This window comes from Brachyistius frenatus, unplaced genomic scaffold (genome assembly GCF_029030835.1).
Source record: "Brachyistius frenatus isolate BFR_SWC_R1_liver_20210118 unplaced genomic scaffold, ASM2903083v1 Contig_4, whole genome shotgun sequence".
Classification (NCBI taxonomy): Eukaryota; Metazoa; Chordata; class Actinopteri; family Embiotocidae; genus Brachyistius; species Brachyistius frenatus.
In genome coordinates this window covers 5405293-5431841 of record NW_027210603.1, presented here as the reverse complement: position 1 = coordinate 5431841, position 26549 = coordinate 5405293, and the positions used below count along the sequence as shown (strand labels likewise).

The following is a 26549-nucleotide window of genomic DNA, read 5'->3' as shown; positions in this document are numbered from 1 at the left end:
GGGTTTGATGATCTAAGTATTTGGCACAACCAAAAACAACACCGTTTCAGCAGAATGTTTAAAGAAGGAGTTGCAGCATGTAAAGTCTTGCTCATCTGTTACTTTATCAAATGTATGATGTTCATTACAGTGAGCAGACAGGTCCAAACACTGTAAGTTACTTAAATGCACGTGACACAAATGAGATCATATGAATTAAAAGAGGATAAATTGGTCAGTATGAACACGTTAATCTAGGGCTATAGAAACTGTGTGATTCGGTTCAAATTTGGAGCTATAAATGTGTTTCCGTACTTGAAACAAACAGGCAACAATGTTACTTCCTTATTCTGGATTGTTTTTAGACAGGACACGCCCCGAAGCTCAAGGAAGAGTTGACTCACCGCTGATCTGATCATTTTCCTCTCTGAGAGCTGGCAGCTTTAAGAAGCACAATGTTGCTCCCTGTCGGAAGAAATAGGGACTGTCTGAGTCAACACAGCAGCAAAACAACAGATATAGGACATTATCTTTTTTGATGAAAGTGGCAGCAATATCATGATGATGATGATGGTTATTCTATATATTTATCTTAAAGATTGTAAATTATGATCTAATTTCTACCAGGCAAAATAACCCAATAGTCCAGTTTTTCCACTTCACTGTTTAATTATTTAAGGAATATGATGATAATTTCTCTCCTACCAGAAGTATACTTCTCATTTTTGTTCTTTTATCTTCTAACACTGGAAAATTATGTCTCCAAAATCATCAACTCACCAGAGTCTTTTATGTGGAAATCCCTGCATCTAACTCTACTGAAAATCAGATGTCTGTGTATTGTATGATGGACCATGTATGTGTGCTTGTAACATGAGCTTGGGTAAGAGGTAAAATGTCGGCGACCTTTTGAAATAGCACAATGCTCTTTCTGCAAGGTTTTAATTTGCTTACTGATAGATTGCATGTTGAGCGGATGCTCACTATTTATCTAACAGTAAGTTTAACTGACCAATGGAATGAGGAATCTTGGTGACTTCTTCCTGTTTTTCTGCATTGTTGACTGACCAGTATTTCAGTACAGAAGAATAGATTTAGAAATATCTCTATGTAATCACAACATGGTTTATGCAGAACAGATGAGGGTAGATCTCTGGATTTGTGCATGAAGACTGATGATGTGTGTATGGGGTTGCTCATAACAAGATGATGATCAAATATTAAAACAAGGCATTGACAGATGTGTATACAGTAGTTATTGTTTGTAATATATCTTGAAAAAAATAGTAGAAGAGAAAGGAAAGACGGCAGGAAAACACAACAAAATCAGCACCGAGGTGGACTTCTTGTCTGACCTGCCTCCTGTAAACACTCAGGCTTTTCCATATTCATTTCTGACAGTCCTGATGTCAGCGGTGCCCGAAGAGGGAAGTAATGACTTGCATGTCTGATTCAGAGACAAAGTGCATTTGACCTTCACACTCCTTGACAACAATATAAACCCCACCACCTCGATAAACTGTTTTCTCAGTCTATCACTTGCAGAGTGACGCCAATCTCTCTGACACCAGAACGTCATTTCCACTGCGTCCTCTGATAACAGATGACATTTGCACACCATTGGTTGAGCTTTGGTGAAATGAATGACCCAAACTGATCCTTCAGCTCTGGTTTTCATCTCCATTATTACTAACATTTGTAACATCTGAAACATCGCACAATTTAGTTCCTAAATAAACAAAGCAGTATTGGACTCGTGCTGCTTTTCTTAATAACCACGGGTGAAAATATTAAGAAATCTAAAACTGTCCCTGCTACAACTCAGCATTCACTAGAAGAGCAATAAATGTGTGTGGTTATCAGTGGTATTTATCAGTAGAAATGAAAACAAGATAACTTCAATCAAAAGTGATCAAAATTAAACTGTGTTTCTGAATTGAGCAGCATTGCTTGTGCAAACAAGGTCTACATTTAAGAATCATCAGTTAAAAGCAACATGAAGGTAAAACTGCGCTCTCTGACGGCAATCCATGAAGACATGTTTGAAGAGGAAAAAAAGAGAAGCACAGGAAACATAACGGGAAGAATTTTTTTTTTTTTCTTGACACTAGAATGGCTTTTCCTGCCAGGGTTCAGGAGAGGAGAGGACCAAAATGCCAAAAGGTGAGCTTTGTAATAGAAGCTGACGGTTCCGTACAAATACAGACTGACAACAAAACACAAAGAGCCAAAACCCAACACGAAGCAGATTCATAAAGCAAGCAGAGTCAAAAAAACAAAGCATGTCTGGAACAGAGCACTGAGGATGACATGACTTGACTTTTCAAAGCAGCAACTAGTGACTGCAGACTGGAAGTAGATCTGCTCTGGCTGATCACAGAACAGTTGCTGCAGGGGAAGATTGGGGAAGTGAGAGCAGGTTAGGGAGGCGAGGCAGACAGAAGACTAAGCATGGATGAAGACAGAGACCGAGGACCTCTAGTGGGTGGCAAGAATAATATGGGAGGGAGAAACAACAGAAAAGGCAGAAAGTCCAAGACATTTACACTCTCTTTTTTTGAGACAGTACCTCCTTGAACTTTTATGTGTATCAAATCCAGTTTAAAATTTTTTTATAATTTATGATACATTTCCAAAAGATTTAGTCAAAATCATTCATCTTTGAAAATCAGCTTTGTCGACACTGGGATGTTGACTAGCGTATAAATGACAACATGGCGGCTTTGATCAGTGTCTGCACAAAATGCTTTTGTAAAATCTGTCACAATCGAATAAAATAAATTGATTGACACCCATGTAAATAACTCAAATGATGAAATAAAATGTATGTGGGATATGCTTAGAGCTTGTTTTACAGTAACTATTGTTCTTCTAGGAAAGAAAATAATGTATATACTTGTAGGTGAAGATGTGTTGCACAGTTAAATACTAACAGTCATAATAAAGATGAAAAAAAAGGAGGGGTTGGCATGGCAACCATGTGTCCTTGTTGAGAGTCACAGGTAGCAGATTTCACGGGGTTGCCGAGTAACATAGGAGTATATTGATCCAATTCACTGGTGTAATTGATCGTTTTGCTTTACCAAGATGTGCTCTCTGATCACGTCGGATGTGTCGCTGCATGACAGACTTTCAGTTTGAATTCACTTTTAATATTATTTATCAATAAAGAACTGTATTATTGTTATCTTTTATTTACTTGGAATATTTCATTTACTTTTTTTACAACAGTAAGAATTGCAGAGAAGATGCTGAATGTTCTGTTACTGAACCATGAGATGAGCAGGAAGTGTGGCTGAAGTCTTCCCATCTATTTGCCACACCTAATTGATTTTGGTTGAATTAGTGTGCGTTGAGGTTGCTCCCCTGTTACCGCGGCGTCATTTGAGTCAACCTCCTGCTAAAAGCCGGTGCTTTCCCTCACTGGAAAAATAATTAGCTGAGGAAACAGTTAGACCTGTGACCTCATTTGATGAAAGCGATGTGTGTATTGCTTTTGCGCGTGGGCGTGAGTGTCCTCTCGGAGGAATAAGGATGGCAGGATGAGTGATCTCACGACATCCTGCTGAAATACACACACACACACAGCTCAGAGATAACGACAGAAGATGCAGAGAATCAATGTAAACAAAGTCAGAGATTCAGTGATCTGTAATTAGCCCGGCTCTCCTGAAATAAACTGGTCCGCTTGCTATTCTGTCTGCAGCTCTTCAGCTGTGTGTTTCTGTGTGCCTGAGTGAGTGCCTCGGTCAAAGCAAATAGTTGTTGCTAGGTAAAGATGGATTATACTGCAGATCTGGTGCAGACCTGTTTGCACATGGCCAGATGACCGAAGGTATCAGTCACTATCAGCTCTGACAAGTTAAACTCACAACGGCTAACAAGCTCACTCTATTAGGAAAGCTGTTCATAGGAATGAAAGACTGAAGAGGCCTTTACTAATACTGCTCTTATTGTTGTGTTTCCATCCATCCATTATCTATACCCGCTTTCATCCTGAACAGGGTCATGGGGGGGCTGGAGCCTATCCCAGCTCACATTGGGCGAAGGCAGGGTACACCCTGGACAGATCGCCAGTTCCTACAGCACCTGGTATTCCCAGTCAATCTCCCATCCAAGTACTAACCAGGCCCAAACCTGTTTGGCTTCTGAGGTCTGACGGGATCGGGCTATTGTTGTGTTTCTTCGTTCTTAATTCATACAGTGACATTAACTGCAACCGCACAACCTCCATTGTGTCTACGAGGAAAAGATAACAGCCACCCTGACAGAGCCTTTATCTCCGGATCAGTGTACACACATGAAACAAGGGTATGCTGACACACTGTTTCCATCAGTAAACAATTTAAACAGCACCTGTAGGTAATATCATTCTCCTAATTAACTGCCTGCAGTCACTGTTTGACATGACGATAAAAAAAGAGAACATTATAAAATGAAAAAGCTTTAGTTTGTACGTATGGTGGCTTAGATTCAGTTTAGTTATTTACCAGCATCGATTACACCACAATATGGAATATTACTTCAGAAATGTTTTTATTATAATAATTAATATAAATTCAGCAACACTACTGTTGTTTTAATCAGTCTCCTCTGTAGTTTGAAGGCAGTTTGTCATGTGTTTCTCTCTGTTGTACAAAACAACATTCATTGTGAAAACTGTGTCGCTTAAATTAATTTTATGGTGGAAAAGTCCAGAATTGATTAAATATCATGATCTGCAACACCAAATGCTGCATGACTCCATCTTAAAAAACTGCATGCACCGTATGTATTATATATTTGACTCTCCCATCTCAAATACAGTAGAAAGATATTTTGAAGGCTGAAACTTACATTATAAAATGAAATAGGTGTGTATGAATTTCTTTTGGCATTTCTATTTGTGTTGTTGTTTTTTTGTTTGACATTATATGTACAATAAATTGAACAGTCCACAACATAAAAACAGGCTAATGCAATTTTGTGACTGATCCCTAAGTAATAAGTCAAAATTGTAGCCACTATAACATTTCCCGACCCAAAAAACAATAGACCTTTTTCACCACACACATTTTGACTTGTCATAGTAGAGGGCAGAAGGAGTCACTTATTAACGTTATTAAAGAAAACGTGTTGTGTATTTATTTCATGGGTCCTTCCTGTGATAAAAACGACAACTGGAGAATATCCATGATGAACATTTTTACTATTTCAGTAAACTAAAAGCCCTCACAGTAATAAGAAGACACAGATGTACATGAACGATGATTGCGTTGCTTTTAAAGCAGTTTTGTAGAAAGGAAAAAGTCTAATTAAAAAGATATAAATAAAGAGTGTAAATGTCAGTCCAACTCCATCAGCTACAACATTAAAATACTGCTTGTATGTTAATGTGTTAGTTATAATATCCCTGTTATAATGTGTCTCTCCCGGTCCATTTATATCTTGTTTTGTGTTTTGATACCTATCCTCGTTCTTACAGCTAATGAACATCTGTTGTTTTCTGGTGAATGTAGTATTATAAAAGTCTCCTCAGCTGCTTGAATGACCCATTTCTCCCCCTTCACATCCCTGTTGTGTTTGGTTTTAGTTTCACCTCCTGAAGTGTGAACGAGGAGCTGTCCGCGGTGCTGAAATCTAGCTTTGGTGATACGTGAAAAATACTACAATGACTGTCTCACGCAGAATAAAAGGAGGATGTGTGAAAAGATGGCGCATAACATCCACCTCATCATCATAAATATCTATAAGTACCCAATCTCATCGGATCATATGTATTGTTATTGGTGTGTTTCTTCCCGATGTCTCCTCCTCCTCCTCCTCCTCCTACGAGGACAAACAGCGGGATATTTTTGGTCCCATCGCCCCCCTCCTCCTCCTCCCGTTTAGACTTTCTCCCTGCGGGACTCAAACTCATTTCTAACCGAAAGGTAGACGCCAAACTGACGTCAGAGCACCAGTAATTTGACGTGTGAACACCCCCCCCCCCCCATCGCGACCACACACGCACACACACACATGCGGCGCACAGACCTGCCCTCCCCATCTCCAGTATTTCCTCTCCTTGGCGGACCAATAACGCGCAGTTTCACGTTCCCTCCATCTCAGCCAGCGGTTTCTTCAGGGATAAACTGAACATCTTTATTTCTCACTACACGACATCTTTAGGAGGGGATTTTTTTTTTTTGGTTGCTTTTCTTGGGAGGCATCCAAGCTGTTTGTAAATATATACATATTTTTCTCTTCTGGTTGAATTACCTCTGACATGGAAGTGAGATGTCGTCCAGCGGTGATGTGCTGTGTTTTTGCCGTCCTCTTCTCTGTGGTTCCCCGGTCGCTGGAGTTCTCTTACAGGGACAGGCAGTACCTGAACGAGTGGGCTGTGGAGATCCCGGGCGGGCTGTCCGCTGCGGAGCTGATCGCCAGAGAGCTGGACTACGAGCTGGTCCGACAGGTAGGCACCAACGCCCTGGAGCAAAGCACCAGTTCAGAAAAAAAAGCTTAAATGAGTCTAAAATTAGCTCAGCTCGGCAGCTGTCATTGGTATAATTTATTTGAAATGACATTAAATCAAACTGGAGTCTGAATAAATTCTGCTACAGCCTCATTTAAATATCAAACATCTCAAATAGAAACCAGATGGGCAAAATAATTCATGAAATGTTAATTAAGCCTAAAGAACAAGCTGTGGACTGGGTTGTAACAGCAGACCAGGCATTAGCTGTATCAATTATTCTGTTTTGCTTTAAAAGGCCATTAGACTGGAAACTCATTTGCTTTGGCTGTAGAGCCCAAAAGTATTTTCAGCACCCTGTTAAATAACAGGATGAGGATTTAATCAAGCTATGACTCACTGTTTACATCCTTCTGACAACCCATAACTGGGAATCGGGTTTTTATTTCCCCGTTCTGTACATCTCCATCTTTTCCCTGTAATTCAGACTGTAGCCTCCACCTAAACAAACATATCAGGTTGAGTCTGAGTTATAAGACCAGTTCAGTAATTCTGACGAAACCTGTGGCTCTGAACAGAAACGGTCAGTGATTCAGTGATCTTCCGGGTGTGATGAATACAGCAGCGCAGCCTTCTTTCAAACAGTTTTTACATTAACAACAATTCAGAGGACACATTTGTCCAAAGACGTTTAAATAAATGCATGTACCCTTAACAGAAACAAGAGCTAGATGTGTTTGGTTCAACTGTGGAAAGAAAGCATATTTTGCTCAGATCATTTTACAGTTTAAAGCACTAATGTGGCCAATACAAGATATAATCTAATATAAAGATTGATGTAGTATATCCTAACTGAAGCTGATACAGCTGTGTGCCATGTACGGTGTGTTTTGTCTTAATTTGGAATTGATAGAAATAAAAGCTGTAAATACTGTATGTCTGATAATGAACTGATTTCTTTCATGAATTGTATAATAAAACACACTGTATTACAGGTGAAGTAAAGGTCAAAAATAAATTCCCACCTCAGTGATCTGATGGCTGCTTTTATGTCACTTCCTATAAAATATCCTCCTTCTAACAATCGCAGATTGGGGCCCTGGAAGATCACTTCTTGTTCAAACACCGCAATCATCCTAGCAGAATGAAACGCAGCGCCGACCACGTCACCAGGAAGCTGTCTGAGGATGATCGGGTGAGCGGTGTCTTTTTTTTTTTCTTTCTTTTTCTTACTGTTATCTCCTCCTAGTCTCTGCAGGAACATCTCCTCACGTCGATAAAGAAATCAAATGTCTTCATCTGTCTGTCTGTGTAGGTGTTGTGGGCAGAGCAGCAGTACGAGAAGCGGCGCAGCAAGCGGGCATCCCTCAGGGAGTGTAGGGATTGTCCAGTGGACAAGCTGTTCGATGACCCCATGTGGAACCAACAGTGGTACCTGGTAAGTCTCTGGGAAGGCCTAACGTTTACACAGGAAACATATAACAGCACAGGTGGAGAAAATACACATAAATTTCAACAAGTTATCCAAAATTCTTCACGTTCATTTGAACTTTATGTACTTACAACAGCTCTATAACCCACAGATGTAGGTTGATATGCATGCTGCTGGTCATATGTTGTGTACTAGGGTCTGCTTTGGCCTTCTGCTTGCATGCAGCCGTTCTGTCTTCCCTTGAGAGGGACACACTAAAGCCCTTGGACAGCTCCAAACGCTCACTGCTCCATCCCCACAGGGCACTCAGGCTTCGAGCAGGAGACATTTGAGTGAATGTGTGCTAAATTTGTACACATGGGTGTGTCAGTAAGTCTGTGTGCATGCATGTATGCGTACATAAAAGCATCTGTCACGGATGCAAAACAAAACTGCAAACAGCCTTTTCATAACCACTGGCCAATGAATAGAGAAATAAATAGGAACACAATGAAACAATAGCATGCTATCAAGCAGTTCTAGCCAAAAGAGCCATTTGCTTAATTGGTTATACAGTCCCTTGTGGAGATGAGAGAGGTGGAGAGACTATAATCCGGCAGGATGGAGAAGAGCAGAACGCCGTACATTTACCCCCAATTTACCCTGAATGGGATGTTTCAGACCCGTTAAGGCCACGTCGTAGCGGAGGACAGTAGATTGTCACAGCTGTGTCTCCCCTTCCAGATCCAATACCGACACTTTCCCTTTATCCTGACCGCAAGTCAACCCTGACATCTGAACTGATTTTGATCTCTAGGCCTTGAATGAACAGTCCCATTGACCACAGCACATACAGTAGACATACTGTAACCGTGTTTTCAAAGACCTGTATCGGTCACCAAATACATTAAACCACAAGTTACTCTTTTAAGACCAGAACTGATAATTATTTTCATTATCAGTTTATCTGCTGATTATTTTCTGAAGTAATTGTTCTGAGTGTTATTTGTTTTGATGAGACAAGAGGAGCTAAACTTTGCAATGTTTTTTGAACTTTTGCTTGAAAACTGACTTTGCTGATTAATTTTCTTTTACTTGACATATCCATTGATCAAGTAACTGTTTCATTTCTAATCTCCATGATGAAAAATCACAATCAGACCATGAATCATGTAGCATGTTCACCACACGCTGTTAAGCTGCAGGAAACAGACATGATCTCTGTTATCGGCTATATCATTTCACATCACTTTGATTAATGGGAGTCTGATCGGTTATTGCAGTGATCAGTGACGCAAAATCCCTGAATTGTGTTTAGCTTGATCACCATCAAAGGTTGGCTTCTGATTTTAACAGTGTTTGTGTGTACATTTGAGGAAGAGAGATGCGTATTACGTTCTTTCGGCCTCGACTTCTTTGCACCTGCTGTAACCGACCATGAGTCACACGCTTGTGGGGAATAAGAAAACAAATTGAGATGAATCATTTTTGCTGATGAGGGATGATGACACTAATGGAATTGGCCTTAAAATGCCACTTAGTGTATTTCCACATGAGCCTGTCTCTGTGTCACAGCGAACGGGCCACGTAGTTCATCTGAAGCATTATCGTTCCCTTTTTCCATTCAGCAAGGACGCGGCACGGAGATAGATAAAACACTGGTCTCATGAGTCACCTTTTTTACATCAGTCATTATGGTATAATGTTGTGTTTTCACCTCTAGCCTTTGCAAATGAGGACACACTTATGATAAGGAAGAAGGAGTAAATAAGACAGAGATCCCAGTGTGTGGGTGACGCAGAGATGTGCAACAGGTTAGAAAAGGCCGTGACGTTAGCAGATCTGATGATCACTGACATTAGAGTTGGGGTGGAGCTGCGTGATGGGGGCAGTGGCCAGTATAATGGCAGAGGGGGAGAGCTGGGTCTGGGAACATGATGAGTGTGTTTATCTATCACGAGTGGGTGACTGCCTGAATTTAATCAGAGAGTGACTCATACTTGTAGTTTGAGATTCCTCTCGCCTGCATGGATGTGTGTGTATATGTGTGTGTGCGTGCGTGTGCGTGCGTGCGTGCGTGCGTGCGTGCGTGCGTGCGTGCGTGTGTGTGTGTGTGTATCCATGGCTGTACATGTGTCAGTCCATGTTAATTGTGCATCGAGGGATCTCTTTGTGCTCTGGCGTGTGTGTCCACTCACTCATTATACAGTATATGCAGTCAGTGCAGAGAGACTGGCATAAACTGCTGTGTGTGTTTGCTGTGTACCATTAAAATCAACACATGGCGGGTCACTGAGAGCCCCCTTAGCTGCAACCAGCGTCAACAAGTGAGTCATTTGGTGTTTCACCAAAACTAGCAAACTGTAGATATGAGCTAGCTGGGAGTGAATAGCTTCCTGTTTAAAAGTCTGTTGTGCATTTATATTGAGATTTGTGTAGTTTTCTCTGTCGGCTAGAAGTGATGCTACCTCAGGTGAAAGAGTGGTACAATAAGCGAAAGGATGGGGTGAAAATGGGGAGTGGAAGCCAAGGAGAGAAAAAAAAGAAAAAAAAAAGGCAATACATCACAGGGATGAGTCACGTCTTGGGGTGGCGTTCTGCAGTGTCTGTGCATAATGCACAAAGAGCGAAAGAGCAGAGTTCTTTTTTTAGTCTTAGCTGTCTCCAGCTCTGAATCATACTCTACCCAAGTCAAGCAGGCAGGCAAACAGGCAGGCAAACAGGCAAACAGGCCCTGCTCATTCAGCTCAGCTCCTGCATATTTTCCATTTCAAACAGATTTGGAGCATCCCACACTGGGTAATAGCATATAGCCTCAGAGATGGATTTCTAAATAATCCGACAGAGGGATTGAATGTAAATGGAGCACACTGCTAAACACTCTTGGCACTGTGACACCTTGAGGGTTGAATTCATCAGTAGAGTTTCTGTATTGGGGAACACAAAAGCCTAAATATTATGACTGTCTAGCAGCAATTTGCCTGCAAGTGGCCACAGGAGTGGACTCAAGTCAAGACAAAGGAAAGGCTGACAATCCAATAATGATAACTGTAAAGGTCAGTGGATGAACAGGCAGACTCAGCAGGCTGGAGGACCCTGTATTAGACGACCCTTTTAACAAGTATGATAATACTTTACCACCCGGGTTAGATGAAGTGGTCGCAGATCATTTATTCACAATTTAGTTTTAAATCATATTACATGTGCAATTTGGTTATTTTGTCCCTTCCTTTATAGCAAGACACCCGGACGTCCTCCTCGCTGCCAAAGCTCGACCTGCATGTGATCCCTGTGTGGCAGAAAGGCATCACAGGGAAAGGAGTGGTCATCACCGTGCTCGATGATGGGCTGGAGTGGAACCACACAGACATCTACTCCAACTACGTAAGATACCGTTTCCATAGAGACAGCCTCCATCGTCGGGGCCTGCCGTTGCCATAACTACGCTGCCGGTGACACCTAACAAGACGATTCATAAAGACAGTAATAAATCTTCTATATTATAATGAGCGTCTCCGAGGAGCTTGGCGGGTTTTTAATTCCTAAACGCAGGATGGGCATTTTTCTGTAATAATTATTTTGATGCAAATGACTCCTGAATACTCTTTTTCTTTAGGGATGCAGAATTTGAAAATATTTCTCACTCCTCCGGTAATGTTTTGACAGTCTGAAAGGGGATGTTGATAATTACAAGTCTATGAGACCGAGCATGCCTAAATAGGAGCTCAATGTGCTTTCCTTTTGGCACAGTTTCTCTTGTTGAGAGAAACTCTAAAAGCCTTAAAAAGCCCCATCTGTGGTGTGGTTTCAAACAGCTTTCAGAAGCCGCTGCCTCACCAGAGCAGAAGACTGAAAGAGGAAGAGAGAGGGACTGAGGGAGGGAGAGGGGAAGAGAAATAATGTATGAAAACAGGGCTGATGGAAACAACTCCTGCTGTAATTTAGTTAACGCTGATTAATCAAAGTGGATCAATCAACCGAGATGCTCATCCTTAATAATCAAGGCATGTCAGCAGTGATCATTTGCATAACTTAAGAGCAGTAATTCTAAAATGACAGTCACAGATTTAACAGCATATTAAAGCGGCTGCTGTGAACCAGAAACTGAAAGGAGGCTAAAGTAGCTTATTTTAATTTCCTGTTTAAAGAGATTTGCGCATTTATTATATTTTCTAGTGTAGGGGAATGATGGGACTGACAAAAAGAGAACAGACAGGACATGCCATCCCACACACAGTGTAGTAGTATAAAGCCTGTAGTTTGTCGAGCCATGACACAACCCTTTGGCAAAAACAGCATTTCTAGCAGTCTCAGTGTTTCAATAGATAGCTATTGACAAGCACTCCTTCATCCTCAGAGTTATTCAATATGTGCGGTTTCACTATTTGGTCACATCACTCTCTCAACACCAATCACATGTGTCACCATGACAGCAGGTCAGCCCTGACAAATCTGTGTTTGAAGCCTTCGTCACTGATGTGCGCCGACGTCATCTCAGCTTTTCAAAAAGGACTTAAATGTTTTCCTTTTTATTTTCTAAAGGATGCAGCAGCTAGCTATGATTTCAACGACAACGACCCCGACCCTTTTCCCAGATACGACTCCACCAATGAAAACAAGTAAGTTAACTGGGAATATTACCTGAACATTCTCCTGGTGTAAACATTTGAAATCTTTTCACAGACTTACTTTTTCTTTGGTATATCTTCAGAGATCTCTTCCCCTGGAGAAGTCTTGTTTTTCACCCTGGTTGTTACATTGATTGACAATGTCAGGAGCAAATTCGTCATCTCAATTAGGAATCATTCCTTTCGCCAGACTCAGTTTACTACTGTTTAAGTTAACAAACCCTCTGCTATCTGCTGCGCGCGCGCACACACACACACACACACACACACACACACACACACACACACACACACACACACACACACACACACACACACACACACACACACACACACACACACACACACACACACACACACACACACACACACACACACACACTTCTCTGCCAACAACCCTGCGCTTCTTTGTTATCAGCATCTTCCACAGTTCAAGAATATCATAGCATTTGCTATTTTAAGTTTTTAAATGTCTGCACTATTTTCAACGAAATACACTTTTCTTTTCATTTTTTTTTCACAAAAACAAGCAAATGTGTCACTGAAATATGTCATTTCCTCTCAGGCATGGCACTCGGTGTGCAGGGGAGATTGCTATGCAGGCAGACAACAATAAATGTGGAGTTGGAGTGGCGTACAACTCCAAGGTTGGAGGTAAGAGCTTTGATTTATTTTATTTTTTTAAACATCTAAGTTCACTATAATGCATCACACAGCATCTTTATCTTAATGCACATTCTGTGTTGTAAAATGGAAAAATGTGATTGACATGAAATGTAAATGTTATTAAACATGGTACAAAAGAACAGGGCACATCGATCATTCACTATGTACGAGGTTGTCAACATGCTTTTTATAAACTAGCTGCCCTATTCAACACCACCATAAAATAACGTTGCACTGTTCATTTCATTTCATTTCATTTCATAGCAACTGACACTTTCCATTCATCCCAAGCTGTATTTTTGATTTGATTTTATTGTATTTGTTTTTGTGTATATACTCTGTGTGTTTATTTATTTATTCATTGCTCTTATTTTTCTATCTATCTTATTTAACGTGTACGTATTTGTAAATCTTTTCATTTTGTGTGCACCTTTTTATGTTTCTATGCTGCTGTGACGCCTAATTTCCCCACTGTGGGATTAATAAAGTCTAAATCTAAAGTCTAAAGTCTAAAGTCTAAGTCACATCCAGAGATTCTTATTTATTTTGAGCATGTAGACAAGAAACATTTCCTGATGGAGGCCTGATTTTGATACCAGATGGTTGCATAATATCACTCTCCAAAATTACTGAGCTCCAATCCACCTAAACAAGGGTTTTCATATTAAGGCTTCAACATCTGGAGGGCTTCTAACAGTGGCAGCTGGTCCCTTAGTGACGCAGACCTGAATCTTAAAACTGGAACGTCACAAATGTTTCTGCCCTAAAAAAGAAGATGCTAAATTAAGTAAAGGGCTTTGTAGTTTGTTCTTTCTTTCTTTACTTCCATACTAAGGAATAGACAGAAATTGCCAGTATGTCCGTGAGTTTGAATACCAGTAAATGAAGAGCAACTGGGAACTGTGCACTAACGGTCCTGTCTCTCTCTGCTCAGGGATTCGTATGCTGGATGGGATCGTGACTGATGCCATCGAGGCAAGCTCCATTGGGTTTAATCCAGACCATGTGGACATCTACAGTGCGAGCTGGGGACCCAACGATGATGGCAAGACAGTGGAGGGCCCTGGTCGATTGGCCCAGAAGGCTTTTGAATATGGTATTCAGAAGGTAAATTATAAGCCGGGACTGTTGGTACTCACATTCAGTTAGTGTGATGAGACATTGAGGTTCCTAATGGGAGCTATAATCTGCAGCTGTGATGGGAATCTAACTGACTAAAAATATGTGCTTTATGTATTTACATATGTATGTAGAATTATTACACCCCATACCTCTAAATAGTTTGTTAAACCCTGAGATTTTCCTTTTTATAAATTTCTAGATGATATCATGACAGCATTAGTATGTATTTTATACTGTCTATTACATGAGGTATGTTTTGTAACCCAAGCTGAAGGGCAGAATCTGATCCTTTCCTTTCCTCTGTCGTGCCTTCTGTAGGGCCGTGGTGGGAAAGGCTCTATCTTTGTTTGGGCATCGGGTAATGGCGGCCGCCAGGGCGATAACTGCGACTGTGACGGTTACACAGACAGCCTCTACACTATCTCAATCAGCAGCGCCTCCCAGCAGGGCCTGTCCCCGTGGTACGCTGAGAAGTGCTCCTCCACTCTGGCGACAGCGTACAGCAGTGGAGACTACACGGACCAGAGGATTGTAAGGAGCGACATCTGTTATGTCGCATTGTATTACATTACACCATGTTACATCATGGTGGTATTGTAAGATGGACATGTCATGTTAAAAAAGGTTATTTTAATCCATGAATTTAATATTAATGCCATTCTTTACTTGCTTGTTTTAAGACAAGTGCTGATCTGCACAATGAGTGCACCCAGACTCACACTGGGACTTCGGCCTCTGCGCCACTGGCTGCTGGAATATTTGCTCTGGCCCTGGAACAAAAGTATGCAACTGTGCTAATCTAACACTTGTTACTCATACAAACTAAAGTGAATATTATAATTATAATTTACAATACAGTGATGTCATCTGAATGACCACTGATCTGCCTCCCTGTCCATCTTGTACCTCAGTCCTGATCTTACCTGGAGGGACCTGCAGCACATTGTGGTCTGGACCTCAGAGTTCGATCCTTTGGCCAATAACCCAGGCTGGAAGAGGAACGGAGCGGGGTTGATGGTCAACAGCCGCTTCGGCTTTGGCCTTCTCAATGCCAAAGCCCTGGTGGACCTCGCTGACCCGGCCACCTGGAAGCACGTGCCAGAAAAGAAGCAATGTATCGTCAGGGATGATTCTTTTCAGTCAAGGTATGTCCAATTCTGCTAGAACATTATCTCTCTGATCTGGTGTTTCTTACTTATCAGTGATAACCAGTAGCCCAAGATTTATGCCCACTCCATCTAAAATGGTAACAAAAAGAAACAGCAAAATTCAAAGAGTACACATTAAGCAGTTTCATATATGGTTATGTTTGTGACACAATCCAGACCTCCTAATATTTCCTGCTGTAGTAGACACAACATTCTGACAATGTATCTAATTTTAGACATGGAGAGAGCTTTTATTCTTTTCGTCCTGACAATTTGGGTCCGACAAAGTAAACAGATAAAACCATCTGTGTTATTAGAGATGCATCTGTTGCTTTCTGAGTGGAGTCATGACAATAACAAGCCGTAAGCTGGGGGTAGGCTTTCTGTGGCATGAAAACGAATTAGTACTACAATCATTTAAATTTGATGTCAATCATGAACTGTAAGCACTTTCATAATTACTAATTGTTAAACAGTGGGATTAAATATCCAAATCCAAAAGCTGCCAGCGGTGGACAGAAACTAAGAGGAAGCATTCTGCTCTCTGCTGTCCCACCAAATGTATTGTTTGCATTTATTTTTGTATTACCAAATAATTACAGAAAATGTAATCACATGCTACACTTTATCCTTGAAACCTTTGACATCACATTGAACCACCAACAGCGGCTAAAGTCAACTGGGCCCGGTGTTCCTTCAAGTGTCCATTCTGCAGTTTGCTATGGATTATGGGAATCAATAGCACTGACACCCAGTTTCTCCATTACCTTGCTACATCCCTGTTTAATCCCGAGGATTTGGCTCTAAATTTCCGTCAATGCGTAGTGGTCTACAACCCCCTCCAGCTTTAGCCCGCTTGATCACGGAAATCCTTTCATTCATGTCTGGAGATGGGGATTAGCTGTTTTTGCAAATGAGTGACCAAATGCTTCCAAATCTGCTTATGCACATTATGTATGCATGCGATTGTCAGTGAACTAACTGTACAGTGATATGTAATTGGTGCTGGTAGAGCAGCGTTATGTCTCTTTACCACCCTGGTGCTTTTTACCAGATCTTACAGCGACAATGAGAACACATATGATCGACTTTTGTTGTCATAGGGACCTGTTTGTGTCTCATTCACTGCTATATTAATGCATCCCACAGGGAGCTAAAAGCAGCAGGGGAGATCACTATAGAGATTCCAACCAAAGCTTGTGAGGGGCAGGACAACACCGTCCGCTCATTGGAGCACGTGCAGGTGGAGGCCAGCATTGAATACACCAGGAGAGGGGACCTGCACATCACACTCACCTCCCCAGCAGGTGAGAGAGATGCACGCAAACCCACAACAGCAACACACACGTGAGCCAAAATAGCAAAAGCTCTCAAATGATCCATCTCTTTGGATTTCCCCTCAGGAACCAGTACAGTGCTGCTGGCTGAGCGAGAGAGGGACACGTCCTCCAACGGCTTCAGAAACTGGGACTTCATGTCTGTCCATACATGGGGAGAAGACCCTGCTGGTACATGGACCTTAAAGATCACAGATACTGTGAGTCACACACAGTTGGTGGTAAAACTTTGCAATAGTTTTCATACATAGTTTCAAATTTCTACATGTAGTATAAACAAAAATTCATCTGTTACATAACAAAAGCTGTAAGGAAGTCATATTGTAAGCCACGAAGAATGCAAAAAATACCTAAAAGTATACACAAGTGTCCCTGTTACTGGAACCAAAATGTTGGCTGGTTTGCTGAGTTTCCGCTGTTTTTTTTCTTCTTTTTTCTTCTTGACATTTAATCAACCTTATTCCCTTCCACAGTCGGGCCGTATGGAGAACGAGGGTCAGATTTTGAACTGGAAGCTGATTCTCCACGGAACGTCAGAGAAACCAGAGCACATGAAAAAACCTCGAGTGTACATTCCTTACAACGCTGTGCAGAACGACCGTCGTGGTGTGGAGCACATGGATGACATGATGGAGGCGAGTACAAGTTTAACATTAAAAACTGCAGGTGAATGCCTTCAATCAATCAATGGTCTGGATGTTAGCAGGAAGAAAGGGAGGGATGAGCAAGTGCATGAGGCCCTCAACAGGAAAGGCCTAATGTAGGAACACTGAACCTGCTCTTGATAACACAAAGTGAAGCTAAATGAGGTGATACATTAAAACACAAGAGGGTAAACTATGAAGACTCCCAGTGGCACTTAATAACAGAAACACGAAGCATAAAGACATGACATGATCCTGGTTTAGGTCACTAACAAATTAGCTACCCAATGTTCCTCCAACAAATGTAAAAGTTTTGCAATAAGAGGCTACAGCCATGCAGGGCACTGAGAGTCTGCGCTTTGAGACAAATGCAAGCCGACTTCGGCATACTAAGGCAAACATAACAATAGTAAAATACAGATGTTTGGCGAGTGTAATGTTCACCACCTTAGCTTACCAGGTTACCATGCCAGTATCCATTTCTGCTGATATCTGGCTATAAAACAAAGTATTTAACGCATTTGTGATCTAACGATGTCGCTTGATGAAAAGTTAAAGGGTCTCCAAAGTGATAATAATAAACCTGAGGTGGGACTGAATGCGAGTAGCAAATTTCATGGCAGGCTATCTAATAGTTCTTGAGATATTTTAAATCACAAATGTGAACCGCATGGTGGCAGGAAACAATAAAAACAGAACTACTGAAGCGATCAGGATTAATCTGTAAACTAGCATGAATGTCAGAATGTCTCTAAATGTTATGGACATTTTATGGAAATCCATGTAATAGCCTAGTTGTGAGATATTTCTGTCTCAACCAAAGAGCTGGACTGACTGACTGAGCGACACTGGCACAGTGGAGCTTTGTCACTTGTATGACAAGAAAAACAAAAAGACAATGGATCCAAACTATAGTAAATCATTAAATTTTCCAGATTTGTTGGATTACTGGTAATGTATTTAAATGTACTATAAATATGCTGTTTGTACAATGAGTTATGTTGGAGAAATACAGTAGAGTAGTGCAACATTTTGCTCAATGGGATATGCTTTGTCACTGTCCTGCCTGGATTTAAATGACCTGATTGTTGTGACTGTTGTTTATTTTTAGCTGCACACTCTTGAGGATCATTTTTGTCTCTCAGTGTGCATCTTGAACCAATGGTGTGTCTCCTCCCTGTTTGTCTGGTGATACAGGATCCCACACAGGCCCACCCCCCTCAGAAGACGGAGACTGCACAGGCCTCCTCTCTTTCCAGTCTGGAGAAGGAGCCCCAAAAACCTTCAAATCCCCCCTACTCCCCCTCCCTGGCCCTGCTGCGTCTCCTGCAGACGGCCTTCAACCGGCAGACCCCGGCTCTGCAGCAGCCCCAGACCGTAGCCAGGGCCTCCTCTGCCTGGAGGAAGCAGCAGCAGGGTAAGAGCCTCTCTCCTCCCGCTACAAGACTCCCACCTCAGAAGCTGTACCAGGCTCTGGACATGATCAACAAGTACCGGGGCCCCAAGGACAGTGTCTACAGCGACTACAGCGACGGCTTCTACCGCACTAAGCCGTACTGGCACAGAGATGACCGACTGCTGCAGGCCCTGTTTGAGATGCTCGACGATGATCGCAAGTGAGAGCGGAGAGGAGGTCCAGGAGGAAGAGGGGAGGCATGGTGTTGGTTCTGGGAGCGGCACAACAAGGCGTAAAGAAAACACAGAGCAGATGGAGGAGACTGGGCACCGGAGAAGTGAAGAGAAATACAGAAAAGAGAACTCTTCCACTCAGTTCTGTTTTACCCCCCAAAATGCTGCATATCTGATCTATTTACCTTCATTTGCCATTCATCATTTGTTAATCAACACTTTCATTCCTTCAATCAGCCATGCAAAATGGCCAAATGTGATTCAAAACATGGACTTATTTTAGGGCCTGTCTTCTATAAATTATGTCTTCATGTCATGTAGTGAAAATATAAAAGCATTTAACAAAAAAAAGGGGGGGGGGTGATGGTGGCCTTGTCTCTCTTCTCTTTACTGCCTGCTCAAGCATGCCACCTTTAGAATATAAGTTTTGTAATAGTATCTATATATTATCTATATATTATACAGAGACAATGATTGTAATATGGTTTTGAAAACACTTGACATCCCACTTTCCAATTCAAAAATCCCATTTCTTTTTCTATTTTGGCCGTCCGACATGGTTTTTCTCAATATGTTTCACAGTATAACAGGAAACTTACTCACTTTACTCACTGCAGAAGACAAATTGATCCCCCAAAAAAGAAAAATAACATGAAGTCAAATAGTATTACATGGACTTATGCAGCATAAGTATGCAGCATGCATTCGAAATAAAAGTAAATTTTAAATTGATCAGCTGTTGACAAAAGATTATTCTCAGGGTGTTAACAAAGCTCAGGAGAGAAAAAGACTCTGGACTCTTCAAAGCATTATGAGAAATATATTTCGTTTGGAAGTACCATATACCATGATAAAAAAAAAAGAGAAAAACAAACACACAAAAAGAAAAGAAAACACTTGACCTAATAACAAATAACAGAAGGAACACCAGAGAGTCTCTCCATTGAAAAGAAATTACAGATTAATCTTGTGCAATTTATTTATTTTATATGAGTACAATGCTGCATTAAATGAGATATTTTTCTAAAGATCCTCATAGCTTATGAAATAATATATTCAGTACCAAACCCTTTAGGGGTTCATTTTCTTGTGGCACAGTTCACTCAGTAACTGCAAAGTCGGTGTAGTTATCAGAACTACAAATGAACACTGCCAAAATCTTTGCTGTCAAAAAGCGTCGTACGTATTCAGTGATTGTGCAAATGGCTAATTATGTTGTTTGTTCATCATCTGCAATATGCCAACTACAAACAGTTCTGTGAATCCTGGGCTGATTTGATTTATTTGTTTATTTATTATGCATTATTATTTGCAACTGAACCACTTCCCTGGTACTATTCATTTAATATTACCGGACCTAGCCCACCTCAGAGGCTCTGTAGAATAGGGGCTTTGCACTGCAACCTTCAGGCCCATTCATGTTGAACTCCTCAATATAAGCTGTAAAAAATGTGCACAATCATCTCTGCGTGGTGTAGATCAATTTACGGATTCTAGTGTAAGTGTTTATGACATGAAGAGTTAAGAAGCCTTTGTGCAGAGTCTCTATTCTCCAGCTTGGATCTGCCTGCCCCACTTCTCTGCCAACAAGGTGACAGCAGGAAAAAAGATGATTTGGTTTGGGGAAAACGCTTTACGTGCACCCTGTAATTATCCATTCTTAGTGTAGCCTGTGCTATTTTCTTTATGTTTTTGTTTTTGACTGATACTTCAGTCCAAAGTTGTTTACAAAAAACAACATTATGTTGAAATTTCTGTATGGATGTACAAAAAAAAATATGAGATTTATCGTAATAAACTGCAAATTGACCTCTTGAGTTTGTTTGAGTCTCTTGCGGTGAACAATTTTCCTTAGATTTGACATAAAATGTTGCTAAAGTAACATTTTGTGGTAGATAAAAGACATTGCAGTGAAAGAACTAATTCATTTCTGTCGCGGTGACACAAGCGAGAGCACTCAAACGCACCACGCAGGAGGCGGAAGTTGAAGCGAGCAGGTAAATAGGGAAAAACTCAGGAACTGGAAAAAGTCATAATGGAGGAAAGAAATTAGCTAGAAAGTAATGAACTCACCCGGAAGAGCAAAGACGACGACCTGGTTCTGTGAAGAGGAGAGACATGACACCCAGGTGCTGATCGGCTGACGACACACAAGGTGGGTTTGAAAACTGGCGGGAAACGGGAAAAAAAAAAAAAAGAACGAAGTAAATAAACTAAAACGTAATAGAGAAAGTGAATACAAAATAAAACAGGAAATATACCAACTAAAAAGGCAGGACCTCGACGCAATTGAAGTTTTTGTAGCTTACTGCAGAGTAAGCTGCCTTCCCATTTGTGTCCAGATAGGCCACAATGGAGGCCCGTGGAGGGGGGGTGGGTCCGTTTTTAATTTCAACGTGTGAAATGTATACATTTTCTGAAATGCCGGATAAATACTGGTTATCCAAATACCTACCAGATTCAAGTGTCTACTTGTTGATTTAGATGTACGAGCAGATGCCTTTATAAAGGGGGTCCACTGAGGCCTCCTATGTATGTTACCTCGGCCTGTTGACGCTCTGTAGATAAAAATAAAATAATTAACATAACTCTTGCACTCACTCAGATGCAAGAAAGAAATGTCATGTGAAGTTCAGTGACTTTACAATCGAAGTCTCTTGGACTGCTTTTCATTCATATGAGACTGACACACATTCATCCTATTTAATACTTCTTCCAACCTCTTAAAAGTGTCTATGTTCTCCCTTTGTTTACTTTTGATATACAGGAGCTTCTTTCACTGTATTTCCTTTTGACTACCACCACCTTGTGGATAAAAAGAGTACAGCACCCCGCTGGCAAGGACCAAGGCCTGGTTTATTATTCGGTGTGCGTTTGTCTACTTCTTCCTTATTCTCATGCAAGATTACGCTTGAGATGTGTAAACTGGTACTTTCTATGAGAATAAAGCTGAGGAAAATGTAAATATTTAGTCCATTTTGAGTACCATGTATTGTCTAAAGTCTACATTTCCTACATGAGTGCGAGGACAGTCTGTGTAACTTTAATGTCTTATTCTCCACTTCTCAGCTCCTCCCATTTGCTCCAATTCCCCACACATCTGGTTGCTTTGGTTTTCCTCCAAAAGTGAATACTGCAAAAGCCTGAGAGGGAATGAGGGAGTGGGGGGATCTGGGAGTAAGATATTAAAAGAAAAGGGAGTGGAAAATAATATAAAAGCAAAGAGAGGAAAGAAAGAAAAGGCAAGGAAATAATCACTGGTGGAAAACAGTGAGTTAAACCGAAGGAAGGGAAGGAGTAAGCAGTAGAGAAACACAGGGAGGCAAAAATAGTGTCCTCAGTGAAAGGTTTGTTTATCCAGCAGCCGCTCACAGTATGGCACTGTTCCTGTTCTGCAAGACGCCCACAGGTTAGTACAATCTCCACAACCAGTGCTCCACCTCTTCTACTTGTGTCATGTGTGCTTCTTCTCTCCATATTTGTGATTGATTTGTGACTGCTGCACTGCTAATGCTCAGTTGCTTTTAAGATTGAGCCAGCCAGAATTAAGCACAAAACCAAAAGCTACGCAAAGGATTTTTTTCAGAGGGGAACAATCTGATCTTGAAAATATGAAGCCAAAATCAGCCCTTGAATAATTTAAGAACCTCTTGTCTTGCATTTGTCATCAAACTTTTGCAGTAGCATGCAAGTTCTGTCTTGTGCAATCCTGTCAGACAGCCAGTCTCTCTAGCGACCCATCAGTCCAGTTTGACTTCTATATTTGTCTTCAGCAACACATGCACCATTATAGATGACATCGTTTTACTATGTTGTACATAGTACACACATTCGGTCAACACATTCAAGTATCACTTGTTTCTTGTCCCTTTACTAAACTCCCTTAAAGTCAAAGGTTTATGCACTATGATAGAAATCATGATGCATGGGCTGTAAAATATTATATCATAAATATAAAGCAAGTGCTTTAAAGATTACATTATTTGTGCAATCTTAAGTTGCTAAACTTATTATTATTTCTATGAGCGCAGGTCTTTTTATTTGTCAGGGTTAAAAGAGGATATTTTTGAATGCAATATGTGCTTAGTGGAGTGAATGCTATAGCAAGTTGCATTGGTTTCATTAAATAATGTGTGCATCTGTGTGTTTGTCCTTCAAACAGGAGCATTCAGAATGACCAGACTTCAACTACTCCTGTGCTGCTTCCTCCTTTCTCTCATCATATGTAAGTGTACAGAGAACTATCTTCTACTCTTACACTTTGTGTCGGGACATGCACAAGAAAAATGTACAATCGAACTTTGTTATCAGGTTTTACGGTGACGTCAACTGAGCTGTGGAGTAAGCAAAAGCTGTGCTTGTATTTATTTTCCAGTCAAAAAGGACTTTTGTCTCAGTTGTGACAGATTATTATAAATATGTGTATTAATAAATATTCCATGAAATAAATTACAAAATTATGATCAATTGGGTTGAATTTGTGACTTTCTTTTATACAAAATTGTACTTCACAAAAAGTGTCAGTAGTTTTGGTGTTGAAACAATAATATCATATTTTGCCTCTTCAGACTTCTTTCATGTGCGTAAAGCTGTTGTTGGTGTGACGTCCGCTCATCCTCTCTTTCATGCCTTGGAAGTGGACAGGGGAAGAATAATGACAGACATGTCAGTGGTCAAGGCAGCAGAACCACAAACTCCTGAGGAGACACCGTGGGGCGCTCCTTTAGTGTGGGGAGACACCCGCAACTCTGCGTGGCGCAGGGCCAAATTTGCAGAACGGGGAATCCGAATAGGTCTGTTGGCCCTCGTGGTGGGAACTTACGCCCGGTTCATCCGACGTTTCCTCTCCTCAGCTGAAACCCATTTTCTCCCTGATCAGATGGTCACCTACTACATCCTCACAGACAATCCCCGTTCTCTGGATCCTCCCATCGAGCTGGGGCCCGAGCGGCAGATGAAGGTGGTTACTGTTGCAGAGCTGCCTGGGTGGGACAGGTTGGCTCAACGTCGGATGACCCTGCTTGCTGAGGCCTTCAGAGACCCAATAGGCAGCGAGGTTGAATACATCTTCTGTGCTGATGTTGACCAGGAGTTTGTGGCTCCTGTGGGCGAAGAAATCCTGGGAGACCTGGTGGCTACATTGCACCCTGAACTCTATGGGATGCCACGAAATTCATTCCCTTATGAAATTGAAGAAGTGTCATCAGCTTGCGTGGAGGAGGATGAAGGAGACTACTACTACACCTCAGAGTTTTATGGCGGCTTGGTATCTGAGATGTTCAGTCTGGCTCATGCCTGTTCTTTGCTGATTCTTCAGGACCAGGCCAACGGGATTACAGCCAGGGGCCTCGAGGAGAGCTACCTGAACCGCTACCTCATCGACCACAGGCCAACCTGTGTGCTGTCACCAGAGTACAGCTGGTGGGACTCGGCCCTGGCGGCCAATGTGGAAGCACAGAGGCTGATCTCCCTCGGAAGGCAATGTGAGGTTTATGATAAGCAGCAGAGAGAACTACACAAATGCTGAATTAATGTACAATAAAAGGAGGAACAGAAAGGTTTTGCTTGCTAAAGTTCAAGTAAAGTTCTGACTGAAAACTGTTTCAAGATTTCCTTTGGAGAGTGTTTGTGGTCAAATATTAGTTGACAGGACAGGAGATGAAGAACACATGTTCCAGTAATCTTCATTTTTTTTTTAAATGTTTCTATTAGCCAATAAATGCAGCCTGCCAACACGTAGAGGCAAACGGCAACATCTGTACTGCATTAAAGATCCATTTGTGTGAGCAGCGCCTCTGTGTGTCCGCTATCTCTTCCACAGCACACAAAAAATAAATTGACCTGTCTCTTCCAACCAAGCACTGTCTTCTCCATTAATGTCAGCCTCAGAGATACTGCTCCAGCGGCATTGTGGTCAGCAGCGATAAGAGTCAACAGTATAAGTGCACACACTTTCCCCACAGTAGCCAATCATTAACTGGAAGAGCTGCTGTTTCAAGGTCTTGAAAGACCAGGTGGTGAAAATGGATCCAACGGGACGCTGTCTTTTCACCTTCCATGTTTCCAAATTTGAACTTCTGCAAGAGAAAGCTTTTGAAAATGGTTCAAGGTTTATGAAATGTTCTATGATTGTTATGTTTCTCATTTATGACTTGGAGTAAAAGGTAAACTTAAACAGCCGGATGGTTGTTATTTTGTCTGTGCATCTGCCTCCCTCTCCCCCACACACACACACAAACATGCTCCCACATCCACACTTTTCTTTCTCTTCCTTGTGTGCTGTGCTTTAATGGGAGGGTTAAACAGCAGCAGATGTTTTTTTTTCTCACTGCCAACAGAATCTGTCCTTAGGGCCAGATCGCCACGTGGAGTGAAGTTGGAGGTGAACTCCAAATAATCTTGTGAAATGAATTTTCCTGTTTTTTTTTTAACAAAATTCCAAAATCCTCAGGGCTCTCTACATGTGTGCTTCTGGAAAATTATTATCAATATTCATATGGCAATTCAGCTTATTGAATAAATATAAACAGATTTGCTCAATGGACTGAATTTCTGTCTAGCAACACCCTGCTTTCAGATATCAAAATATAGAATAAAATTATTTCAATCTGCAGATGTTCCTTAATGTCTGGGGCCAGTTTCACTAAGACAGACTGATCTCACAAGTAAAACTTCAGATAGATGTCTACATTAAACTGTTTTCACAAAACTTCAATTCTTTGCTATCTTAAGTTTTTTTTTTTTTTTTTTTTTCTGCTTGTCAGCCTGTGTCACTGACTGTTAGGATGCAAACATGGCAAACATAACTTTATTGCCTTGAACTAAGAAAATGTTTATTTCTTTTTTTAAACTAATATATGTGTAAAATACCTCTTATCCAACACTATAGATCGGTCTGAACTCTTTGCGAAACAAGCCCCTTGTATAGATTAGTTGTAAATGCCTCTGTCACCTATACGTATAAAAGCTCATATACTTACCTTCATTCTATTGGTCTGACCCATGCTGAGTACTCCTTTTTGTGCCATAATGCAAAGCAGTTTAAAGAATTATTGGTTTTAATCCCTGTCATGTGGTTGGTGGTCTGGGAGCCTGCTAGCAGCAGCATAACCTAAAGCAACCATAAACTCCTGCATATAACCCCCTCTTTTTTTAATCAATACATCAAATCCTACTGTGTCAAAAAATGTATCTTGTGCAAAATAAAGAGGACTATATAAAGGGGATTACTGGAAATTGTCATATTACAAAGTATAATTCATCAGAATATCCTTGGTATGTTTTACTTTTTGAACACGTGTACAATGACATTGAACACAGTTCAAAGTTTTCTGAGGCTTACTGCTGTACTGACCCCGTTGTAAAGCAGTTTTCAGTCAGCTGTTCCTACAATGACATGGGTGACTAGGACAGCAAAGTATAAGTTATTAAGTTGGTAAAGGATGAGGTTGTAAATCAGTCCTGTGCATTTTAATCTGATAAACACAGGGGTTACTTGCCATGCAGAGAAAAACATACAATTTATCTGTTTAAAAGTGTGATTTTAGTG

At 41.1% G+C, this 26549-nt stretch overlaps 2 protein-coding genes across 2 annotated transcripts; both read left to right on the top strand.

Annotated features, from left to right (window-relative positions):
- Positions 1 to 5988: 5988 nt before the first annotated feature.
- On the top strand, positions 5989 to 20810 carry pcsk1 (proprotein convertase subtilisin/kexin type 1). Its single transcript, XM_069712186.1, has 14 exons — positions 5989 to 6415; positions 7506 to 7610; positions 7731 to 7853; positions 11064 to 11210; positions 12369 to 12445; positions 13020 to 13108; positions 14055 to 14227; positions 14561 to 14773; positions 14923 to 15023; positions 15154 to 15387; positions 16540 to 16697; positions 16794 to 16927; positions 17201 to 17362; positions 18569 to 20810. The coding sequence occupies exons 1-14, from the start codon at positions 6227 to 6229 to the stop codon at positions 18989 to 18991; spliced, it is 2328 nt and encodes a 775-aa protein (XP_069568287.1). The 5' UTR covers positions 5989 to 6226; the 3' UTR covers positions 18992 to 20810.
- Positions 20811 to 22049: 1239 nt separating this feature from the next.
- On the top strand, positions 22050 to 24691 carry LOC138630847 (globoside alpha-1,3-N-acetylgalactosaminyltransferase 1-like). Its single transcript, XM_069715436.1, has 3 exons — positions 22050 to 22409; positions 23163 to 23225; positions 23569 to 24691. The coding sequence occupies exons 1-3, from the start codon at positions 22376 to 22378 to the stop codon at positions 24525 to 24527; spliced, it is 1056 nt and encodes a 351-aa protein (XP_069571537.1). The 5' UTR covers positions 22050 to 22375; the 3' UTR covers positions 24528 to 24691.
- Positions 24692 to 26549: the final 1858 nt, after the last annotated feature.